Source organism: Furipterus horrens, unplaced genomic scaffold (assembly GCF_987537825.1).
Source record: "Furipterus horrens unplaced genomic scaffold, mFurHor1.1.pri manual_scaffold_2, whole genome shotgun sequence".
NCBI classification, from domain to species: Eukaryota; Metazoa; Chordata; class Mammalia; order Chiroptera; family Furipteridae; genus Furipterus; species Furipterus horrens.
The window spans coordinates 22,407,727-22,427,828 of NW_028327172.1; the positions used below are offsets into that span (position 1 = coordinate 22,407,727).

Below are 20,102 nucleotides of genomic sequence, written 5' to 3' on the forward strand. Positions count from 1 at the left end.
TAGGTTATCTTATTTTATCTTCACAACAATCTTGGAAGAAGAGTGTGGCAGGCATGTTTTATCCCCATTTTACAGATGAGGGGACTGAGGCACATAGTGATTAAGTGATTTAGGTAAAGTCCCAAAGCTAGTCTGTAGCAAACCCAGTTTTATCAGCTCCCAGCCCACCGTATCCTACTGCCTCCTTTGTTGGAGAGAGGTGTTGGGGTTTGGGGTTCACTTCACAGCCCAGGGAGGAAAGAGAATCAAGAAGACAGCCGCAGTCAGCAGAGCTGTATAGCATTGATAGGCTGAGGACGATGAAGACAGACAGGCTTGGCTATGGACACAGCGTTGTCGGCACCGCTGGAGGCAGGAGCCAGGGGACTGCAGCCACATCAGGAAGAGCAGAGGAACAGCGGTGGGAGGTGAAAGGAGGCAGGGTGTCATGAGCACCCAATTCTCAACCCAGACAAGTCGCACTGATAGACAGAGTCAAGGCCCCTGTGCCCCAGAGCCGGTAGGGTGGGCATCTCGTTGGCCCTACTCAGGTGCTATGGTGTCGCTTCTTTGCCTTAGTCCTGAGCTCCTAATTTTGGGGGAAAGACTTTCCATTCTTTGTACTCTGGCCCCCTACCCTGTGCATATCTGCATATGCGTAAAGTGACATGTGTTACAAGCAGAGGGTTTAATGCTATACTTGATTGCCCCCTCGCCCCCCAGTTCTGACCCTGGGATAGCACCTCCCCTGGGACATTCCTCAGTGCTTGTCCTAACCAGTAGTTCTCAGAAAAGTCTCAGTGGGACCAGCGATATCCTAAGAAGATCCCCCAGGTGGTACAGGGGATTGGCTTCTATGGCATTTGTACTTAGCATGAGGTCACAGCTGTATTTCCATCATGGTTAAGCCCAGGAGGTGGGATCCAGCCAAGTGCATGGGCTCTGAAATTAGGCTGACCTGGATTTGAGTCTTGCCCGTGTCTGCCCTCCCCAGGTGTCCACCCTCATTGGTAGAGTAGGGATAGCGATGCTTCCCTTACAGAACTGTTCCAAGGAGTTCATGAGGCAAGGTGCATGTATGTGATGCCCAGCACAAGGCACCTGATAAATGCTAATTATCGTCCCTCTACAGAATGTAGCTAGAAAAGAACTTCTGAGGGTGCCTTAGATGGAGAAGCCTCCATTTTTTTGGCAAGCTTGTTAAAAATCTCAATACCATGCCTCAACTAGAATTTTCTGTGTAACAGGAATTATGCCCCGAGTAACACTTTAGGGAAAAAGGTATAAATACCGTGCACGCTAGTATCAGTGACTTGTTTAAAAATATTCAGCCTGTTGAGGATATCTATACAGATATAGTAAAGTTGCAGTCATAGCTCTACTACAGAATGGCGGTTAGTCAGTGATATCCAGGGTGATGGCCCGGAGACCCTTGTAGCCCCTTTAACCTCAAGTCCCAATGTGGACAGCAAAGGGAGAACATTTACACAGTTCACAGAACAGTCTCATAGGAGAGGTTGAAACAAATCCCCCCCTATAATTAAATATGAATTAACTAGACATTTCCATTCATAGTCTCCCATTACCCAAGTCTTTTGACGAAACATTATTTTATAATTTTTTAATGGTATTTTAATCTGTAAGCCTGAGCAGTGCTGCCTTTTCAGAGCTGCCCGTGAAGCGAGCCTGGTGCGTTAGCTGAGGGACAGAACTGGAGGGCGCCTGGAGTGGGTGCCTTGTGATGACTTAACTTGGGCTTTGGAGAGTTGAACTTGCACCCGTCCTTGTCACTGCAAATCTGACTGGCAATTCTGTCCACAGGTGAAAAGCCCTTCAGCTGTCGGTGGCCCAGCTGTCAGAAAAAGTTTGCCCGGTCAGACGAATTAGTCCGCCATCACAACATGCACCAGAGAAACATGACCAAACTCCAGCTGGCACTCTGAGAGGTCCAAACCCAGACACAGTTCTGTGTCCCAGGCAGGACAGTGTGGGAACTTCTTTCAAATCCGACTTCAAAATTCCTCCCCACTCACCTCTCTAAGAAGGAAATGGCAGTTCATCTTCTTCATCCAGCTTCCAAGACAAGATGCGTGTACTACTGGATCCTACCAGCTTTGCCTGGAGAAGGTGGCCTCTGGCTTTGCCGACTTGTAGTTGACTCACAAGGCCCTGGAGACGTGGCTGACAGTGTCTGGCTCCTTAAAAGCCCGTCGCCATTCGGTCTGGAGTTTCCAGTGTAAGAAGAGCCATTGTTGATAATGTGCCCCTACCCTCTTCTTCTTTTACGCTCATTTTCACTGGGAATGGAGTTGTTGTACCATTTTCCATCATAGAATATTTATAGGCCAGGGCATGTGGATGTGTCTGCTAATGTAAACTTTGTCATGGTTTCCATTTACTAACACCAACAGCAAGAAATAAATCAGAGAGCAAGGCCCTGGGGTGAGTCCTGCCCGACAGTCCAGAGGTTAGGCAGGCCGTTCGCCACCAGGCAACTTGTAAAACTCGTGTGTTTCAAGTAGCTGAGAAAAGAATCAGAACTAACCAGTACCTCTGTAGAGAAATCTCAAAGAATCTTGCCGTTTAGTTAATTGAGTGTTAACATTAGCCCAATGCTCTGAAGAAACTGTGCTTGAAGATCTGAGATTTTGGTTTTGTGTTTATTCTTGACGTTTTGAGTTGTGGTCATATGTATCTTCAGAGATGTACATATCTCCTCACACAAAGGAAGTGGATTCATTTTTATCATATGGGGTGTCCGTAGAGTCCTGAGAGTTTACAGGCCACACTGGTTATGTGGGTTCAAGCTGTAAAAATTAAAGCGACTCTAAAAGCAATTGGGATGATCCAGGATCTCCTCCGATAAGACTGTTTCTTAAGTAACTTAAGTAACTTTTGGTCTACAAGTATATGTGTAAAAAATATACTTACTAGTGTGAGGAAATCTATTGTTTAACGGTAATTGGGGGTGTGTGTGATTTTTTTTTTTTTTTTCAGTTTTTTTAAGGGAGGGAGTTTATTATTTACTCTTGCTTGAAATTATTGTGTAAATATATATATATATATAACTGATAATGATTTGCTCTTTGATAACTAATGTTAGCAAATGTATAAATGTTAGATGCATCACTGTCTTGGTGTTGATCTTAACAGCATATTGATGATAACACTAAAAATGTAACCCGCATTTTTCACTCCACTCTCAATTAAAGTCTATTCAAAAGGAAAGTGGCAAGATTCTATCAACTGTGTTGAGTTCAAATCTTGAGGACAGTTGAGCCTCTTTTAAATAGGTAAGAAGATACTGCTGACATCGATGGCCACTAGTTGAGTCTGTCCAGCTCCTGACCATTATTTATTTCTCAAAAACGAGGAGGGAGTTATCCATCCTAGAAGCAGCCAGAGGGTCCTAGCTTCTGCTTCCATTGTAAAGTGCTCTCACCAGTGCTGCAGTTGAATGGGCTTGTGGGTAACATGGAAATCGTGTTATTAGGGTTCATTTTAATCGGGCTATCATCGTGTCACTTCTTTTTCCAGGTCAGCAAAAGAGAATAGAGAGATGCTAATAATAACGGGTCTTTTTCGTAAAGTTCACATCCACACTTCAAGCTGAACACCTAGTACAAGTGAATTTACAGCTATAGTTGCTGTAAATCAGCTCAGCAGGTTGAAAACCCACTTAGACTTCCCAGGGCGGCCAAGTGTGAAAGCAGCGATCAACATTATCTGGAAACTATAAACTCTCTTTCTGGTTCTGATATATGGTTTTTCAGTTGTAAATAAGGACATTAATTTGGTGCCGCCCTCTCAGCTCCATTATCCGGGAGCTTGCCCACATTCCAGGTTTCATTTCTTCCTTTAAAATGTATCTTGAGCAGCCACAGAAACTCTTTCCTGCATTGAAGTGCAGCTCAAAGTTCTGGTCCTGGGGGCCCCTCTTAGTTTGCATCTGGCTCTTGCATCACCGTTAATTATAGCGAGTGTGGTGACTCATTTGTATCAGCCCTTTTTATCTTTTCCTGCCAGAAGACAGCATTTCTCTGGAGAAGCTCAGGACAAGCATGGCAAACGTCAGCGCGTCCAAGGGAGCCAGGTTTCACAACAAAAGCAAAATCATATTGTTCCAACTGCACGAGGAAGACCAGAAATTCTCACGTTATTCTAGCAGTTTAGATTACAGTTAAGGTCATGGGCTTTGGAAAGCAGACCAACCTGGGTTCTAATCCTAAATTCCCAGTTTCCTCATCTGTGCTATAAAGACAAAAGAATCCCCTGCCTGATATGGTCAGAGCGAGGACTAAATGAAAAAGAAGAAAGCATGAGAACATCTAGTAACCCACAAAGGCTTAAGAAATATTGTATCTAGGGCAAGGATTACCCACCTGCTGTTTTCCTTTATCGCCTACTCCTCCAGGCATATTCTTTCAGGATCAGGCATCGTCACAGGTCGGCCCTGCAAAATAACAAGCAAATTCATTTCCATGTTCCCCAAACCAGAGGCAAGGTTTGTAGCAATAGGGCTCTTGCCAGCCTCCCCACAGAGGTTTGCTTTGTGCCTTTTGTAAAACACCCGGTGGCGGTGGCACTGAATGTGTCTCTGAGACCCACGGTGTGGACCGTTAGCAGATTGTCGGGATGAAAGGTGGTCAGTGGGCATGCTCCATAGGTAGTGTGGGCTCGAGGCCCTATTAGGTGCAGTTTTCAAGGTGTGCATTTTTCATCTTGTTTTACTATAGTACTGGTAAAATATTGTTGTTCAATATTTTTAAAAACCCACCTTTAGTCTCCCCTCTCTGTCCCCCAAAGATATTCCCAGACCGTTTTAGTCACCCCTAGCCCTTTCATCCCTGAACTTCTGTAGCACTCAGAGTGTGTGACATTCAATAGTATCACATACAGGTGTATTGTCTTCCCATCTAAGACAGTCTGTAAGGTAGACAGGACAAGTGTTATTACCAGGTGACAGCTGAGGCAGCTGAAGTTCAGGGAAAGTCAATGGCTGAGGCAGGACTTGGTCGTGGTGTTCTGTACTCAAGTTTCCCTCTAAAACATGCGTGATGGTTTGACTTGCACTCTGCTCCATTGTTCCATATCTGTGAGTCACATCTTCCTAACCCAGTGTGAGCTTCTAGAGGGAAGAAGCAGATCTTCTCCCTTTCCTGTGTTACTTACATCAGGGCTACTCACCCTTAATAGCTATAGATATTCCCCAAGGAATTTGTTCAAAGGCAGACTCAGATTCGGAAGTTCTGGGGCAGAGCCTGAGATTGTGCATTTCTAACAAGCTCCCGGTGAGCCCCACCCTGCTGGGCTGTGGACCACAGCTTACATTGCAAGGACCGAAAGGGTGGCTCATAAATACTTTCTGAAAGGTTACTGATGGGATTTGCACTTGACAATCCTGAGACCGCATGGAACCTTTCTAGAGCAGCCTGTGGAGATGGCCTGGGGCTCTGCTGTGATGGCCCCTGGGGCTGTGCGTTAGGACATTCATGCTAAAAGCAGTCAGAAGAACTGCATGTGATACCCCAGGTGAGTCCGTCCATGTGGAGGTTTATCTTCAAACAGTCCGCCTGTCCTGTCAGTGACTTTCTGCAGGTAGGAAACCTCCCCAGGTAAGAGAAGGTGCGGTGCATAGTCACACCTGCATATCCAGTCTTTGTGCCTTATTCAGGCCACATTGCAACAGTAGGCCTCTGTGTCCCTGACACCCACAGCCTGAAATCTCTTAGCTTTGGGGAGGATTTGGTCCCTGTGAGCCAGCAGCCTCACCAGCAGGTGGGAGTTCCCCATATCTTGCTCCTGCTGATAACCGCTTGCTTAGCTCTCCTGGGTCCTGAAGGGTAAAGGCAGTGACTCCCATAGGCACATGTTCCCTGCTGGGTGTCTACACCTCTGATCCTGGGCTAACAGGTCTGTCAAGGGAAGCTGTGTGTGTGTGTAGAACACTGGTTCTCAGCCAGAGGCATTTTTCTTCACACCTCGCAAGGGCAGCGTGGCTTGTAGGCATTTCTCCCAGGTAAATGTATAAGAACCACAGGAAGGGGAACAGCTCCCTGAGAACATGGGAACGTCTTGGCTCCTTTCAGTCAGGCCTTTGCTTCTATTTTATTTATCAGGTGATTAAAATCTGTGCAAAACTTACTAAATCTATTTAAATGATCAGGATGACGATGACCACACCTGGTCTGGGTTCTTGCATGGAGGAGCAAGCAGTTGCTTCATGGGAGGGCTCTGGGCTTCTCTCCATTTTCCAAGCAAAATCATGATTCTGTTGGTCTTCCAACTGGCCTTGAGAAGGAAAGAAAGTCAGGCAACAAAGGAAGCGTCACCTCCGAGAGATCTGGAAACCCATCAGACCTGCCAGCAGACGGCCATACGCAGGCATGACCCCTGAATAACGCTGAGGTTTACAGACTGGCCGGGGGATGAGCACATGCTCCCGAGCACCAAGACTCTGGCAGGTCTGTGTCTTTAAGCACAATCTGCAAATCAGCCAGCTCTGAGTGGCAGCCTCAGACAGGCAGAATTCAGATGTAAGTAGCTAAGGCAGACCAAATTAGCAAATGTGAGTTTAAGGGATAAATGAGATATTTTTATGGAGCAGGGGAGGGTTGAAGGATGGTCTGGGGGGATGGGCTGAGATCAATGTAGAGGGTGGGCTGGTTGAAACAAGTGGCTTCTCCCCCTCATGGCATCCCAGGAGCATTGGTGATGTTGACACTGAGCGAGAAGGATTGCCTGACACACAGGGGTGCTGAGGGCCACTGAACAGGCTTGGACTCCAGGAGAAAGGGGAAGGAGGGGTGGAAAGATAGAGACAACTCTGGGAAGAAACATGAGACAGGTGAGAAATGGTGTGGGGATATCAGGGAGGTCTGACAGGAAGAGAGGACTTCTGTCTGACAGGGCCTGACCCTCGTGTGAACCCGCACTTGCTCTAGGAACACACGCCCAGGGCATTCCCGAATCAGAGATGCTCAAGTGCTAACATGACAATGATAATAATGGGCACCATTTGTTGGACCTGTATGGACAGGCCAGCGACATTTGACATGAATTCTCCTACTGAGAACATTCCCGTTTCACAGATGACGAACTGAGGCTCTATGGAAGAGTTGAGATTCGAAACCAATGCTGACTCAAAGCCCATGTTCTTCACCCACGCATTGCACTGTATTTATCTCCCTAGTCTCAGGGAATGCTGGCCCTAGAACCACAGGAGCAGGAAAGCCAGGGGCATGTGATGGCAATGCCTTCTTGCCCACTTGCTTGTTTGGATACCAGGAATGTTTGACCAGAGAAAGGGTAGACATGATTGGCAAAATGTTCCTCCATCCCATGTCAAGTTGTGGAGCCTGTTTGTAAAGTATGTTTTCATTCAATATTTTATATTAAACACCGGAACTTCAGGAATGACATAGCATAATGTGAGCCGGACAGTGATAAAAGGGGAAAATTGAGAAACACATTTAAAAGTTCAAGGTCAATGAGTACTTTTTAAAAGCAGCATCCTGCTTTCCCAAGGAGCTCTACGTCAGAGGGAGCCGGCTGAGGAGGAAACTGTTGGTTTCCAGCGAGGGTGGGGGTGGGGCGGATCTTGTGGCTGTGTCCCAGCACAGGCTTGTCCCCTCCTCTCGGCAGGCAGCCGCCATTTTTCCAAGGTGTCTCTGGGTCTTTCCCGTCCGAACAAAGAAGTGCAGGGAACCTATCACAGATGTCTCCTGTCCCAATTTTCCTGAGACCTAAAACTATAACGACCCATGTCAGTGGCCTTCATCAGTCAATGTAGGCACCGCCTTCCTCCCAGGCCCCGCCCAACAGGCCCCAGCCTGCAGGGGTGGAGGGGCTTGGTGCTCCCTGGTGAGGGTTTATGGAGGTGTCATTAGGGCACGAAATCCAGAAGGGCTGCCCTGGTCCAGCACCAGGCTGAGTGAGGCAGAGTTTACGTCTTCCAGTAGGCTTCTCCTGATGAAGATGCCTTTGAAGTCACTGGATGGGCAAGGCAGAGCGTGTTCGGAAGAAGATTCCCAATACTGCCACGTGGATGCAAGTTGCTGCCATGATCTTTACGCAAGGATTCTTAGGTCCTGGGAGAAGCAGCTGAGCAGATGTGAATTTTGAAAGATCCTCCGCATGCATAACTTCTAGAAATATCCAGCCACTAGTGGCAAGATACATGGTTCTGTTTGCCAGTCCAGCCCCTGGCCTGTCCCTCTGTCTACCTCTGAAAGGAGCAGCTTAGGAAGAAGGCCCAGAGCAAAAGATGAGGATTATTGAAAGAGGTTGTGGGGTAGACATGTCCTCCAGGAGGGAGGGACATCTCAGCAGGGTGACATAGGCTAAGAGAACAGGCTTCACCATTCACACTTGGGAGACAGGAAACACCTCTGAACCTCAGATCTTCTGCTCAGATAACAACACTCTTCATCTCCAGAGGCTGTTCTGAACACAAAGGGGTGCCACCTGAGCTTAGCCCGAATACTCTCAGTCAAAGGCAGCCAGGTTTCTTAGATCAAAGCCTTTCAAAAAGGATTGCCCCCAGGACCTTGCCTCCTCTGGCCCCGGGCCACCTCCACCAGCCACAGTCCTGTCTCACTGCAGCAGGAGGGCTGGGCTGCACTGGGTGAAGCCAGCAGGAGCTGGAAGCCAGTCACTGGAAAACTTCTCTTATCCCACAATTGTCTCTGTTCCTCATTTGACCTGCCAGATCAGGAGGCTGAAGGCACAGGGCATACAGGGTCACTTCTCCACCTCCTCAGAGAGGAGGCTGCTGTCAGGTGGCCCTGGCTGGGCCCCACCTGATGTCAGGCCAATGCTCCAGGTGTGCTGTGACATCTTTCCTATAAAGGTCCTCTCTGAACCCATCAACATGCCTCCTGCTGGGTTCAGCTTCCTGAATGAGAGGAGAGGAAGAAAGTACTCAGACGCCTTGCCATAGGCACATCTTTTTCACCTGGAGTTGGTCGGTAGGTGGGACAGTATAAAGGAATTGGGAGAAGCCAAACGGGGGCCTTGGTGACACCTTGCCTCCTAAATTGCTAACGTCATTTCTTGGTTAGGTGCTCCCCACGAGCAGACTGGTGGCTCAAATAACCAAAAGCAGCAGTGATCAAAAACCCTGGAACTGGGTTCTGAGATGAATTTATAGGATGTGTGTGTGTGTTTTATAAACCACAGCGGTAAATTCATCTCTCCAATTATGATCATCTCCATAATGCTGCTAAACTTGGATGGAACTGAAAAGTTTACACATTTATCTGACAGTCTACTACCAAATCTTCAGCTATTTAATGTCTTTTTTGTCCCTGTTCCTCCACACTTGTTCTCTTAGGATTATAGGCTCTATGGATACATGAAAGTCAGTGTCATTCCCTGGATCCTCCACCTTCCAGCTACATGACTCTGGACAGGTTGGCTTATCCCCTTAGTTTGCTCATCTATAATGTGACTTCATGGGACGGTGTGCATTAAGTGAGACAAAACAGTTGGTGTGGTAGTTGGCTCATAATTTCAAGTTAATTAACAGCAGTGCTTGTTCTTATTATTTTGTCCCTGACACTGTGAACACACACTGAGTGTGGCTTGGCATGCCATAGGGGGCCTCTTGGCCAGGCAGTGTCCCCATCTTCCAGCCGGAAGTCAATGAAGGGGCTCAGGGTAACGTCAGCATGGCCCCTGTTTAGGCAGGGTAAGTCTGACAGCCCTTTCCTGCTGTACGCAAGCATTCCTGGCTGACTCCATGAGGCAGGACGCAAACACCAGGCGAGTTCGGTACCATGCCCCAGACCGCCAGGATGCACTCCTAGAAGCAGATATATGGAGGCTCCAGCCCGTCAGAAGAATTCATTAGGACAGTCTGTGATATGGTGCTGAAACCGGAGGCTTGTTCAGGCGGGCCGGGGATGGGGAAGTCTCGTCCCTGCTGAACTTCTACGGCTGATAAAGGCAGCCTCTGCTGGCAGATTTCATTTTTCACTGGGCCATCTGCATCCAGTCAAGGATAACTTGTCTTTCTGAAAAAGCTCCTCACTAGCATCAACCCTGCACACCCTCCTCCTGTGAGTCAGGCACCACTCCTTGTGCCTGGGGTCACGAGGACAGTGTGGTGTCAAGAAACCAGTGTCATCATAATATACACGGAAGGAAGCATTGAAGTGGCTGGGGTGTTTATGTGGCTGATGCCCTGTTGCTTTTTATCAGCCCGTTATTGCCAGTTGAGCTCTATGTTAGCTGGTCTATAAATCTTCAGAGCAGTGTTTTTATTTTCTTAATTTTGTCATTGCTATTATCAGCTTATATCACCTGTTTATGTAGAGAATGTTACTACTCTCTCCAGTCATTCCTGCTCTCCAGCCCACTCTCCCCCTTTTAACTCCCTCCCTCTCTTTCCCTCTTGCAGGTTGGAAATCCCCAATTTGAGAGAGTCCGTTGGGCCCTTCCCTTGGGTGCTGGGATTCTCGTGGCAGGTCCTGAGGTGTCCTCCTGGAGGACACTCTCCCTGCCTGCCGCCTATCTTTGTGGAAGGATCATAGGTTTGGGGAACTTAAGAGAAAGATCAAGTCTGAGTCTTAAAAAACCCACTCCACCCCTTTTTCATGATAGCCCAAAAGTTTAAGGCCAACTACGGTGGTCGAGGTCTTCCCAGAATATCCCTTCGGAGCTGACATTGGCCCCCAGGGTCACTTCCTTCCCACAGCGGCATAAGAGACAGACCCTACTGGCCACTGTTGCCCAACTACTGCCATTAGGGCTGCTTTTATGAGCCGTCTGGAGACATGAACATTTAAACTAAGTTAAGGAGTGATGTCCTTCACTGCTTTAACTTGAAATCAGAGATAAGTTTTTATAACTTTCTTCATTTAGCAAACATCTACTGTGGGCCTCCTATGGGTCTGGACCCTCATTCAGAAATGAAGCAGGCACGACTGAGGGCTCCCCAGTGTAGCAGGAAAAGCAGACACTTAAACAGATGAACAAGCATGGGCCAAGGATCGAGAGCGAGCTTTGCCAAAAGAGGCTAGAGAAGGTTTAACAGTATTTTCGGCCTGGTCGTGAAGGATGTATAGGAATATCTCAGAAAGAAGAGGAAGGGAAGGACATTCTAGTTTGAAGGGACTGCAAGAAATAAAAGGACAGGGAATATCTTGGTGTGCCTGGAGCCACCATGGGGAAGGAGGACACTGGGCCATTGTGTAAAGAGACCCCTGCTTTCTCAGGATGGGGTATCCTCAGAGCTGGCTATCCAGTAGTGTATAGAGCTGGCTTGTGAGCTGATTGTTAACTATTTAAGAATTTTGCAAGCCAGTGGTTAAAGCATTAGTAGGTTGTATGAAGAGTGTTTATATGTGGAAATTGGCACGTGCTGCAAAGCAGACGTGCTTCTGTTCGTTTCTTTTCCGCAAAGCCAGTTTACCAGAAACCACTGTGGGCTGCTCTGCATGGTGAGTGAATAATTAGATCCCGAGAGAGCCTGGGAAACATGTCTCCTGTACTCAGTTATTCTCTTCTGCCAGGAAGGCCTGGCTATGTGGTTCTTAAGCATTTGGTTTTCAGAGATGGGGTCCCAAGAGAAATAGAGAAAAATTCTTTCTGTTTTGAAGATGGCTTGGTTTGTGCAGGCCTTCTCCCTACATCACAGCATCTTCTTGACCACGTGCCTATTCTAAAGCCTCTCTGGGGCCCATACAAGTTAGTCCCCACCGAGATCAGTCCAGTGCCCTTGATTCCTCTCTCCTGGGTGGGATGACACTGTCCAGGAGGAACTCCTGCAGGGTGGGAAATGGGCCTCAGTTCAACCAACGTCAAGAAAGGACTGACTTTTTAACAATTTCTTTCTTCCTTTCCACTGGATGGACCAGTTATTCCACCGTCAACTGACACAGGCTTGGCTTTGATAAATGTGTGTACGGTTGCTCAGGCCCTATAATCTTTGGCCACAAACAATTGTCCCTATGCAGTGTGACAGAGGAGTCAAAGAAAACAAGTTCAGACTGCAGCTTTGCTGCTGACCAATGGTGATAAGTGTATTCAGGTGACTTAGCCTCTCTGAACCTCATGTTCTTCATCTATATAATGGCAATAACAAGCTCACCTCATAGGGTTTCCGTAGGATTAAACAAGACCATGTGTATAAAGTGTCTGGCTTTGCTATTCAATGTTTTTTTTCCCTCCCCTTGGGCTCTAACCACCTCCCTGACTACTTCTAGCCCCTGCCTTATCCTCCTGTAGTGAGTGGAGGCTGATGCTGACTTAAAAACCATCAATGATGGATCTACCTACATTTATTCTGCTGGACCTTATTGAGGGCACATTAATCAGGTTAGGGGACCAGTCAGTGACCTACCTGCGGAGAGGACTCATTGTGGCTTTATTATCAACATGCTCTTTGAACCTATAAAATATGGATAATAATAGCATTCACCTAATAGGTTTGTAGTGAGAATAAATGAGACAATATGTTTAAAGTGTTTAGCAATTTTCCAGGCACATTGTAAGCATTCAATGATGGGAGGTAGGGAGCTTAGGATTCTCTTATGTACAAAGAGCTGAGAGGACTCAAATCTGTATATCTGAACTTAGAATCTGGAGTTCACCAGATCTAACCAGTAGGAAATGGTTAATCCTTGTACTGGACTTTTTTTCCCCCCTACCAAAGCTGATAGTCTAGAACTACCCACAAGGAAGATTATTAATATTTGGGTTTATTGTTTTGAGACTAATTAGGACCCACATTGCTGTGTTCCCCATGGTAGAAACCGTAAGAGGAATCTGGGGCTTTGTTTCCAGGAATATAGAAGCTGTTATATGTTGCCTCTGAGCACAGCCCCAGTGGGGACCAGAGTCCCTGAGAGCTGACGGGACATACATCATCCAGGAATCTGGTTGCTTTGAGCCAGATACAAATCCAGGCAGGACCCGAAATTGGGATTTCATCTTTCTCTTCAGCAAAATGAGACATTTTAGTGGATAAGACAAAGCTGGAGAAGTCGGCAAAAATCAAACACCAGCCCAAATAAGTGTATCTGGAGCAGAATATTGACCATAAGTAAAGTGTGTGAAAATGACTTTTAAGTAGATTTTCCCCCTTTTTTCCTTTTTCCACATGTTTATTTTGCCCATTAGCTCAAGATGACTATTGACATTCTTGCATGTTGAAAATCTTCCTCTAGGTGCTGGCCTCAATTTTGCCCTTGTTTTAACCTGAAACACTGGGGACATACAAACCTGGGAAAGGGGGGCGGTGAGGGGCACCATCACGCTGTCTTACGTGGTTTGCACAATGCCTTTACTTTCACTTTCAGTTACTGTAGCAGGTGGTGAAAATCCAAGTCCCGGGTTTGTGTCCAGCCTGCCAGACTCCTCAGATTAGCCCGAGTAAGTCACTTAGCCTCTTTAAATCTCATCCCCTTGTGACTGAAAAGGAAATAATAACAGTACTTGCCTGTGTTAGTCTGGGTCCAGTCAGGAGACAGAAACCACATCGTGGTTTGCACAGGGCTGGTTTGATGTAAAGTATTAAACTCTGATAGGTGAATACCTACAAAGATGTGAAGAGAATTCTGAAGGGTACCTAAGGACTCAGGTGAAGTGCCCAAGAGGGACAAACTTGGGATGGGGAGGCCTTCCCAGAGGCTGGGATTCAGACTTAGTTGGAGAAGGTATTGGTTGCAGCTCACTGGGTGGCCAAGAAGTTTACTGGGTTGCGTGGCCCAGAACTGGTCTATAGTGGCCAGGAAGGAGGAAGCAACCCTCCCAAGTGCAGGTGAGCCAAGGTGAGTGGATGAAGAAAGGGTATTGGGAGTCTGCTCCCCGGCAGGGTGACATTTGGCCTAGTGGGATTGACATTGGGAGGGCTGGGAAACACTCCCCCAAGGTATAGGCAAGCCAGGGCAGGTGGGCAGGTGCCCAGGGAAGTCAGGGGTGAGGCTGCAGTGTCTGCATCAGGGAAGCCACTGGGAGGTGGTCATTGGGCTCTAGGCAGGGCTGCAGCGTTGCTGAGGGGCTGGGCACTCTGAGTGGCACAGAACACCACTGGATGTCCCCACTCAGGCACAGGTGGGTGCGTGGAGCTGCAGGAGCAAGCAGAAGTCAAAGAGCAGCAGGAGCAGAAGAGAAGCAGCTTTCTCCTGCAGTGTCTCTCCATCGCCCTCTACTGACGAATCTTAACACCATGCAGGGTCAAGGAGAAATGCTAGAGTCCAGGCAATCTTTGCAAAGCAGGTACTGAAGGGTGAATCTGGAGCTGAGGGACAATACATTAGCTGGCCCATGACCTCAAAGAGCCATTTGAGGGGTTAAATGAAAGAGGCCATGTAGGGTCCTTAGCACGATGTCAGGGAACTTTCAGTACATGGAATCGGTTCCCCCTGATTCCTGCTACGGAGTGTCAATCCACATTTTCCAAATGTGTACTAAGGTCTTTAGCTTATGTGGTAAAAAAACAAAATGCTGTTGTTCAATGAAAAACTATCTCAGAAGAACAGCCTAAATATCCTGTAAAAGCCACAGATGAAAACAATCCTACAGGCCAGAGTGTTCGTATGGTGGTAATCAGGAAGTGACACCTTTAAGAGGCTTTCTGGTGGCTGTGTCCTGGATTGCTCTGGAATAGGACTGTAATGACCTGTCCCCCACCCACCCAGACTTGCGGTGATGCTGAGATGCTCCCCAACAGTGACACCTGTTGGTGTTGATTTGTACCCTTGCCCCAGCCTCTGACATGGTTTCCTGAAGCTTCATTTCCACATTTCTCTACGTGAAGATTTGGGTCCCCAAATCTCGTGAATGGATACATCGAAAGGGACCTCAGAGGCCGCCTGACTTTATTTTTCAGGTGAGGGGGAGTAGATTGCCCAATGTCGTCCAGCTGTAGGCAGCAAATTGTCTGGAACCCAGGTCTTCTGAGTGTCCCCTCTGTCTGCAAAGGACATGCAACAAATGAGACATATGTTTTATAATCTGACATTGCGTTTCCAAAGATGAGCTAATATAGGTGTGTGTACTGGCTTGGGTAGTTTTTCTCCAAAACTCATGTCTGTCTCCAGACCTCAGAATGTGACTTTATTCATGAATAGGGTCATTGCAGATGTGATGCGTTAAGATGAGGTCATACTCGAGCAGCGTGTGTTCCTAACGCAATACAACCAGTATCTTTGTAAGAAGAGCAGGAGAGAATGAGACCCAGGAGAGGATGTCACGTGAAGACAGAGGCAGAGACTGGAGTGATCACAAACCGACAGTCACCAAGGATTTCCGGCAAGTGCCAGAAGCGAGGAGAGGGGCGTGAACAGACTTCCTCAGAGCCCCCAAGAACGACTTTTCAGATTTATTGCCTCCAGGACTGCAAGACAATACATTTCTGTTGTTTTAAGACACCTGGCTGTGGAAGATTTAACACAGTGTGTCAAGATGACTATCCAGAGATTCCATGTGCCAGGCGTTATCGTGCCTAATGTATAACCAAAGTCACTTGTCAGGTTTCAAGGCTAATTTTATCTCAAATCATTGGTCTTGCCATTAGGATTGACCAGGTATCTGTCGCCTATTCATTCATTGCTCGGGGCTGTGGGAGATGCTGAAGTTCAGAGAGGTGGAGTAATTTGTCAGGTCACAGGCTGGTGAGTGGTTGACTGACACATGGAGAAGTCAGTTTTTTTCTCAAGTCAGTAATCTTTCTACTGTGCCATACATAATCCCTTTATTGCCCCAATTCTTCCAAATATCTGGGGCGGTGTAGGGGGAGAATGGCCTGTTAACTAAGGTTATTGTATGAATCGAATTCGCTTTTGATCTTTAAACCTGACAAGGACACAGCACTACCTTCACCTTGCTTCTTCACCAACAAATCATTTCAACTAATCTTTTATGGGAAAAGATGCAAAAACTGTCTCAAATTGTATCAACTAGAATAAAACAGCACATATTAAAAGAATTGTCCACTATGGTAATATAAGGTTCACTCTGGGAATGGAAGGTGTAATTTTTAGAAATTACTAATAGTTCCCTATTTATTATCTTAATAAATACAAGTACCTTAATAGAAAATCACTTTCCTGATAAAATTCTTTAAAATTTTTAGGAAAGTTTTCTTCACACAACGCACACACAGACACACACACACACACATTTATACTTGCAAAATTAAAACAATGAGATACCATTTTACATTCACTAGAATAGCTGCAACCAAAAAAAAAAAGGACAACACATATACATTAATCACTCATTCTTTATAAAATAGAATTGCAAAACTGGCCTCCAACTCTAATAGATCAAATTCTCTTAATACTACACTTAAAACATCAAATATGTACAGCTATCTTAACACAAAAATTAATATCTTTGATTCTTCTGTCATTTCCATATTTATGTATAAAAATGTCTTGGTTTCAGAAGTAAGGAAGCTTTTATCCTCTGAGGAAACAACCTCATTGTCTTAAACACTTTGGGGGTCACCTTTGGCAGGGCTGACTTGCAGGCTGACCTCAAAACTCTCCACAAGACTGGTAGGACCCAGTGAGCTTTGTCTACGGTCCTGTGTCTCAGGCTCCCCTGAATTCCAGTCACACAGTTCCCACCCCTTCCCTCTGCTCACAGAAGTCTGCACTCCTCCCAGTCTGCTACTTCCCTTGACTGGGTTTTGCATTTCTTTGATTCTTAAGATATTTAAATGCCTCTGGTCTAATTTTAAAGACCTTTAAACTTGATAGACTCCTGCATTCTTTTAAAATATTTTTCCAGGCTTGGAGTCCAATAGATATTAAAAGATACTAAAAAAACACCCATCTGGATTCTGGATCTTGTATTCACAACTTCCAAAGTTATCCTACGGACAATAAAGACTGGACAGGAATTTGAAATGCTGTAACTATTTGGAGGTTAATGTTCCTTGAATTCCATTTTTCTCTTATGAAGTTGCTACATTCATAATGGTAATATTTAAAGGAAATAAATTGCCTCTGGTGTCTCATCCATCATAATACCTTTTCTTGTACCAAATGATACTTTTGCCCAGGAAAGTTAATTCCTCTCTCTGAGGGGCAAATACTAAGATTAAACCACTAGGAGAAATTTCCCCAGTGTTCTTACAAGTGCCTGTGTGCCCAGATGTGTAGACAGAGTGACAATATGAGGTTGAGATCAGAGTGAAGGGAAGGATCAGCTCATAGGTGATGTCACCATTGTTGATATTGTTGAGAAAAGATTGCCCCCACCCCTCACGCCCACCCAGCTTTTTGTTAGAAACAAACCAGCCTGGAGTTAATCTGAGCAATCAGCTCCAATTTGCCTCCTGACTCCTCCAGGGGACGCTGGGGAACTCTGACCCTGGCAGGAACCAGTGCACTCAAGGTGATTTTGTTTCCTCTGGATTTGGTTAGTGTTAATTAACGCCCCACTTCACCAGGCAAACTGCCTGCCCTTCCCAGTTAGCCATGGAACTTGGAGTGAGAGCGTGAACATGTATGTAGCTACAAAATCAGCCTTTTCCTTGATCTCCCTTCTTTATTTGCCTTCTTTTTGTCCCGCTCTCCCCCAGATGGCTCTCAGGGCGTGGTTTACGCACAGCATAGACCTGAATATAAAACTAATAAATAATAACAATCATACCTTATATTTATTAACCACTTCCTATGTACCAGCCACTGGGCTAAGTGCTTATCGCAAATTATTTTGTTAAATCCTCACAAGAACCCAGTGACATAGCTGTAGCCAACTGCTTCCGAGGCATCTTCACTTGAACCCCCACAGGTACCAACAAGTCAACATGTTAAAAACAGAATCAGTCATCTTCCCCAAGCCTCTTCCTTCTCTTCCTTAGTGGCTCTAGCCAGAACCTGGAGGGTCACCTTAGACTTCTCCTTCTTCCTTATGGCCCCACTCAACATCCAATCAATCACTGAGCCTTGACAGTCCTAAATCTAAATCTCTCTCCACTGCCTCCACTTGTCTCCAGCCGCCTACCCCCATCATCTGTCACTGGATTATTGTTTAACACCTTCATAACTGTTCTCTCCGTCGCTGGTCTTGCCCCCTCTGACCTATACCGGCCCAGCAGTCAAGAGGAACGTTTCTAAAATGCAAGTCAGCTCACCTCACCATCCATTACTCTTAGGAGAAGGCCTAATCCTGACTGATCTTGGAACACCTGACTGTTACCTTGCAGCCTTGCTCAACAACCCACGGCTCCAAATATCTACTTTATTCTGTATTACCTTTGAGCCTTTGTTCTAAACTTTGTCTGGATTCCTCCCTCTATATTCTCCTCTTCCCCTTTCTCCCAGATTCCTAACTCTTATTCATTCTCTAGTTCTCAACCTAAATAGAGAAGTATTTCCTGGTCCTCAAACCTGCTATCCCTGTGATTGCTCATCCAGTTCCGCATTTCTCCTGTTACCACGTTTAACAGAGCAACTCTAGACTCCAAATCCCTTGTGGTAGACAGAATAACGGCTCTCCAAAGACATCCCACTCCCTGGAACCTGTGAATGTTACCTTACAAGGCAAATGAACTTTGTTGATGTGTTTAAGCTAAAGATTTTAAAATGGGGAGATTATCTTGAATTATTGAGGTGGACCCTAAATGTAATAAGTATCTGTATAAGGAACAGAGACAGGAGGCAGAGCTCACAGTGATGTGGGACCATGAACCAAAGAATGCAGGCAGCCTCTATAAGCTGGAAAAGACATAGAAATGAATTTTCCCATAGAGCCCCAAAAGGAATGCACCCCTGGTGATACCTTGATTTTAGCCTTGTAAGAACGAGCCACTAAGTTTGTGGCAATTTGTTGTAGCAACAATAGAAAACTAATACATCTTCTGTGTAGATTTTGTTCATCTCTATATCCCTAGCACCCAGAACAGTGACAGGCCCATAGTATGTGCCCAATAATATATGGAAGGATACTGTTTTGGAAATATTGAATATCATGCTCTTCCTTTTTTTCCCTAGCATTCTGCTTTCTCCCTCCCTACTCTAGCAGCTAGGGCCTGGGCTTCTTTCCTCAGGAATAGGTGTGATAAGGAAAAATGACAAGCAGGTCCCCCTTTTGAGTTTTTATGCATTTTCATATTTGTATTGGCCACAGACTAGAAGAAAATCATGGGGAGGGAATGCTGATGAGAAGAAATCACTGATATTTAAAGAAGGAGCTTGAGAAAGGAGATGGCAAGACCCCAAGGACAGGGTGGCTGAATAATGTGTCCTAAGTAGGCAGGTGGGTAGAGCCCCACAGATGGCCCAGCTGAATGCTTAGTGCCCTCCAGACCTGAAGGTTGTTAGGCAGACAGGGGACATGCGCGCATATTCATGGAACAGCAGAAAGACCCCCTTCCAGGCTTTGGCAGTGAGTGCCCTGAAACTTGGACTAGAATCTTTAACATTGACCAAGATTAGACCTCAGTGACATGGGAGTGTGATAGAGAAATTAAGTATCATTCTAGAAAAATAAAGTTATACTTCTTTTGCTCTTGAATGTGTGGGCTGAAATTCAAATCAACCCATGTATCCATCAAATGCGCCATCCCAGGGTCTGCTTGTTGCTTTCACACACCTGCAAAAGTCAGCTCGGCTGCGGCTTTAGTAACTACCCTGCCAAACTCCTTTTCTTTTCTTTTTTGTCATTTATTTTCTTTAATTTTATTTTTCAATTACAGCTGACATTCAATGTTATTTTATATTAGTTTCAGGTATAGAGCATTGTGGTTAAATAATTATATATTTTACAAAGTGATCTCCCCAATAATTCAAGTTCCCACCTACCACCATATATAGTTACTAGAGCATTATTGACTGTATTCCCCATGACTCTTTTGTAACCACCAATTTGTACCTCTTAAACCCTTCACCTTTTTCACTTAATACCCCCATCAAAACGTTTTCTTAGCTGTTAAGTAAAATATATTTTAAAAACCCATACCACAACAAGTGTTTTAAACCTATTTTCTTGACTTTTGAAATGAAAAGTTGGATTTCTAAGTTGAATATGTTTGTGCTTGTGAGTAGGCACTCTGCTGGGCTTAAATCCTTGTTCTGTCCCTTGCTAGCTGTGTATGCGTGGGCAAGTCATTTCATCTCTTTACAAAAGGTTTATGAGATAGACCCACATGGGGACTTATTGTC

The 20,102-nt window shown here is 45.8% G+C and overlaps 1 protein-coding gene across 5 annotated transcripts in view; it reads left to right on the forward strand.

Annotated features, from left to right (window-relative positions):
• WT1 (WT1 transcription factor) overlaps window positions 1–2,748 on the forward strand; it is a 47,678-nt gene extending 44,930 nt beyond the window's left edge. For all 5 annotated transcript variants that reach the window (XM_090267591.1, XM_090267593.1, XM_090267594.1 and 2 more), the window contains one exon: window positions 1,801–2,748. In XM_090267591.1, the coding sequence (XP_090123717.1) occupies window positions 1,801–1,922 (122 nt within the window). In that variant the 3' untranslated portion in view covers window positions 1,923–2,748. The remainder of the gene's footprint in view (window positions 1–1,800) is intronic.
• Window positions 2,749–20,102: the final 17,354 nt, after the last annotated feature.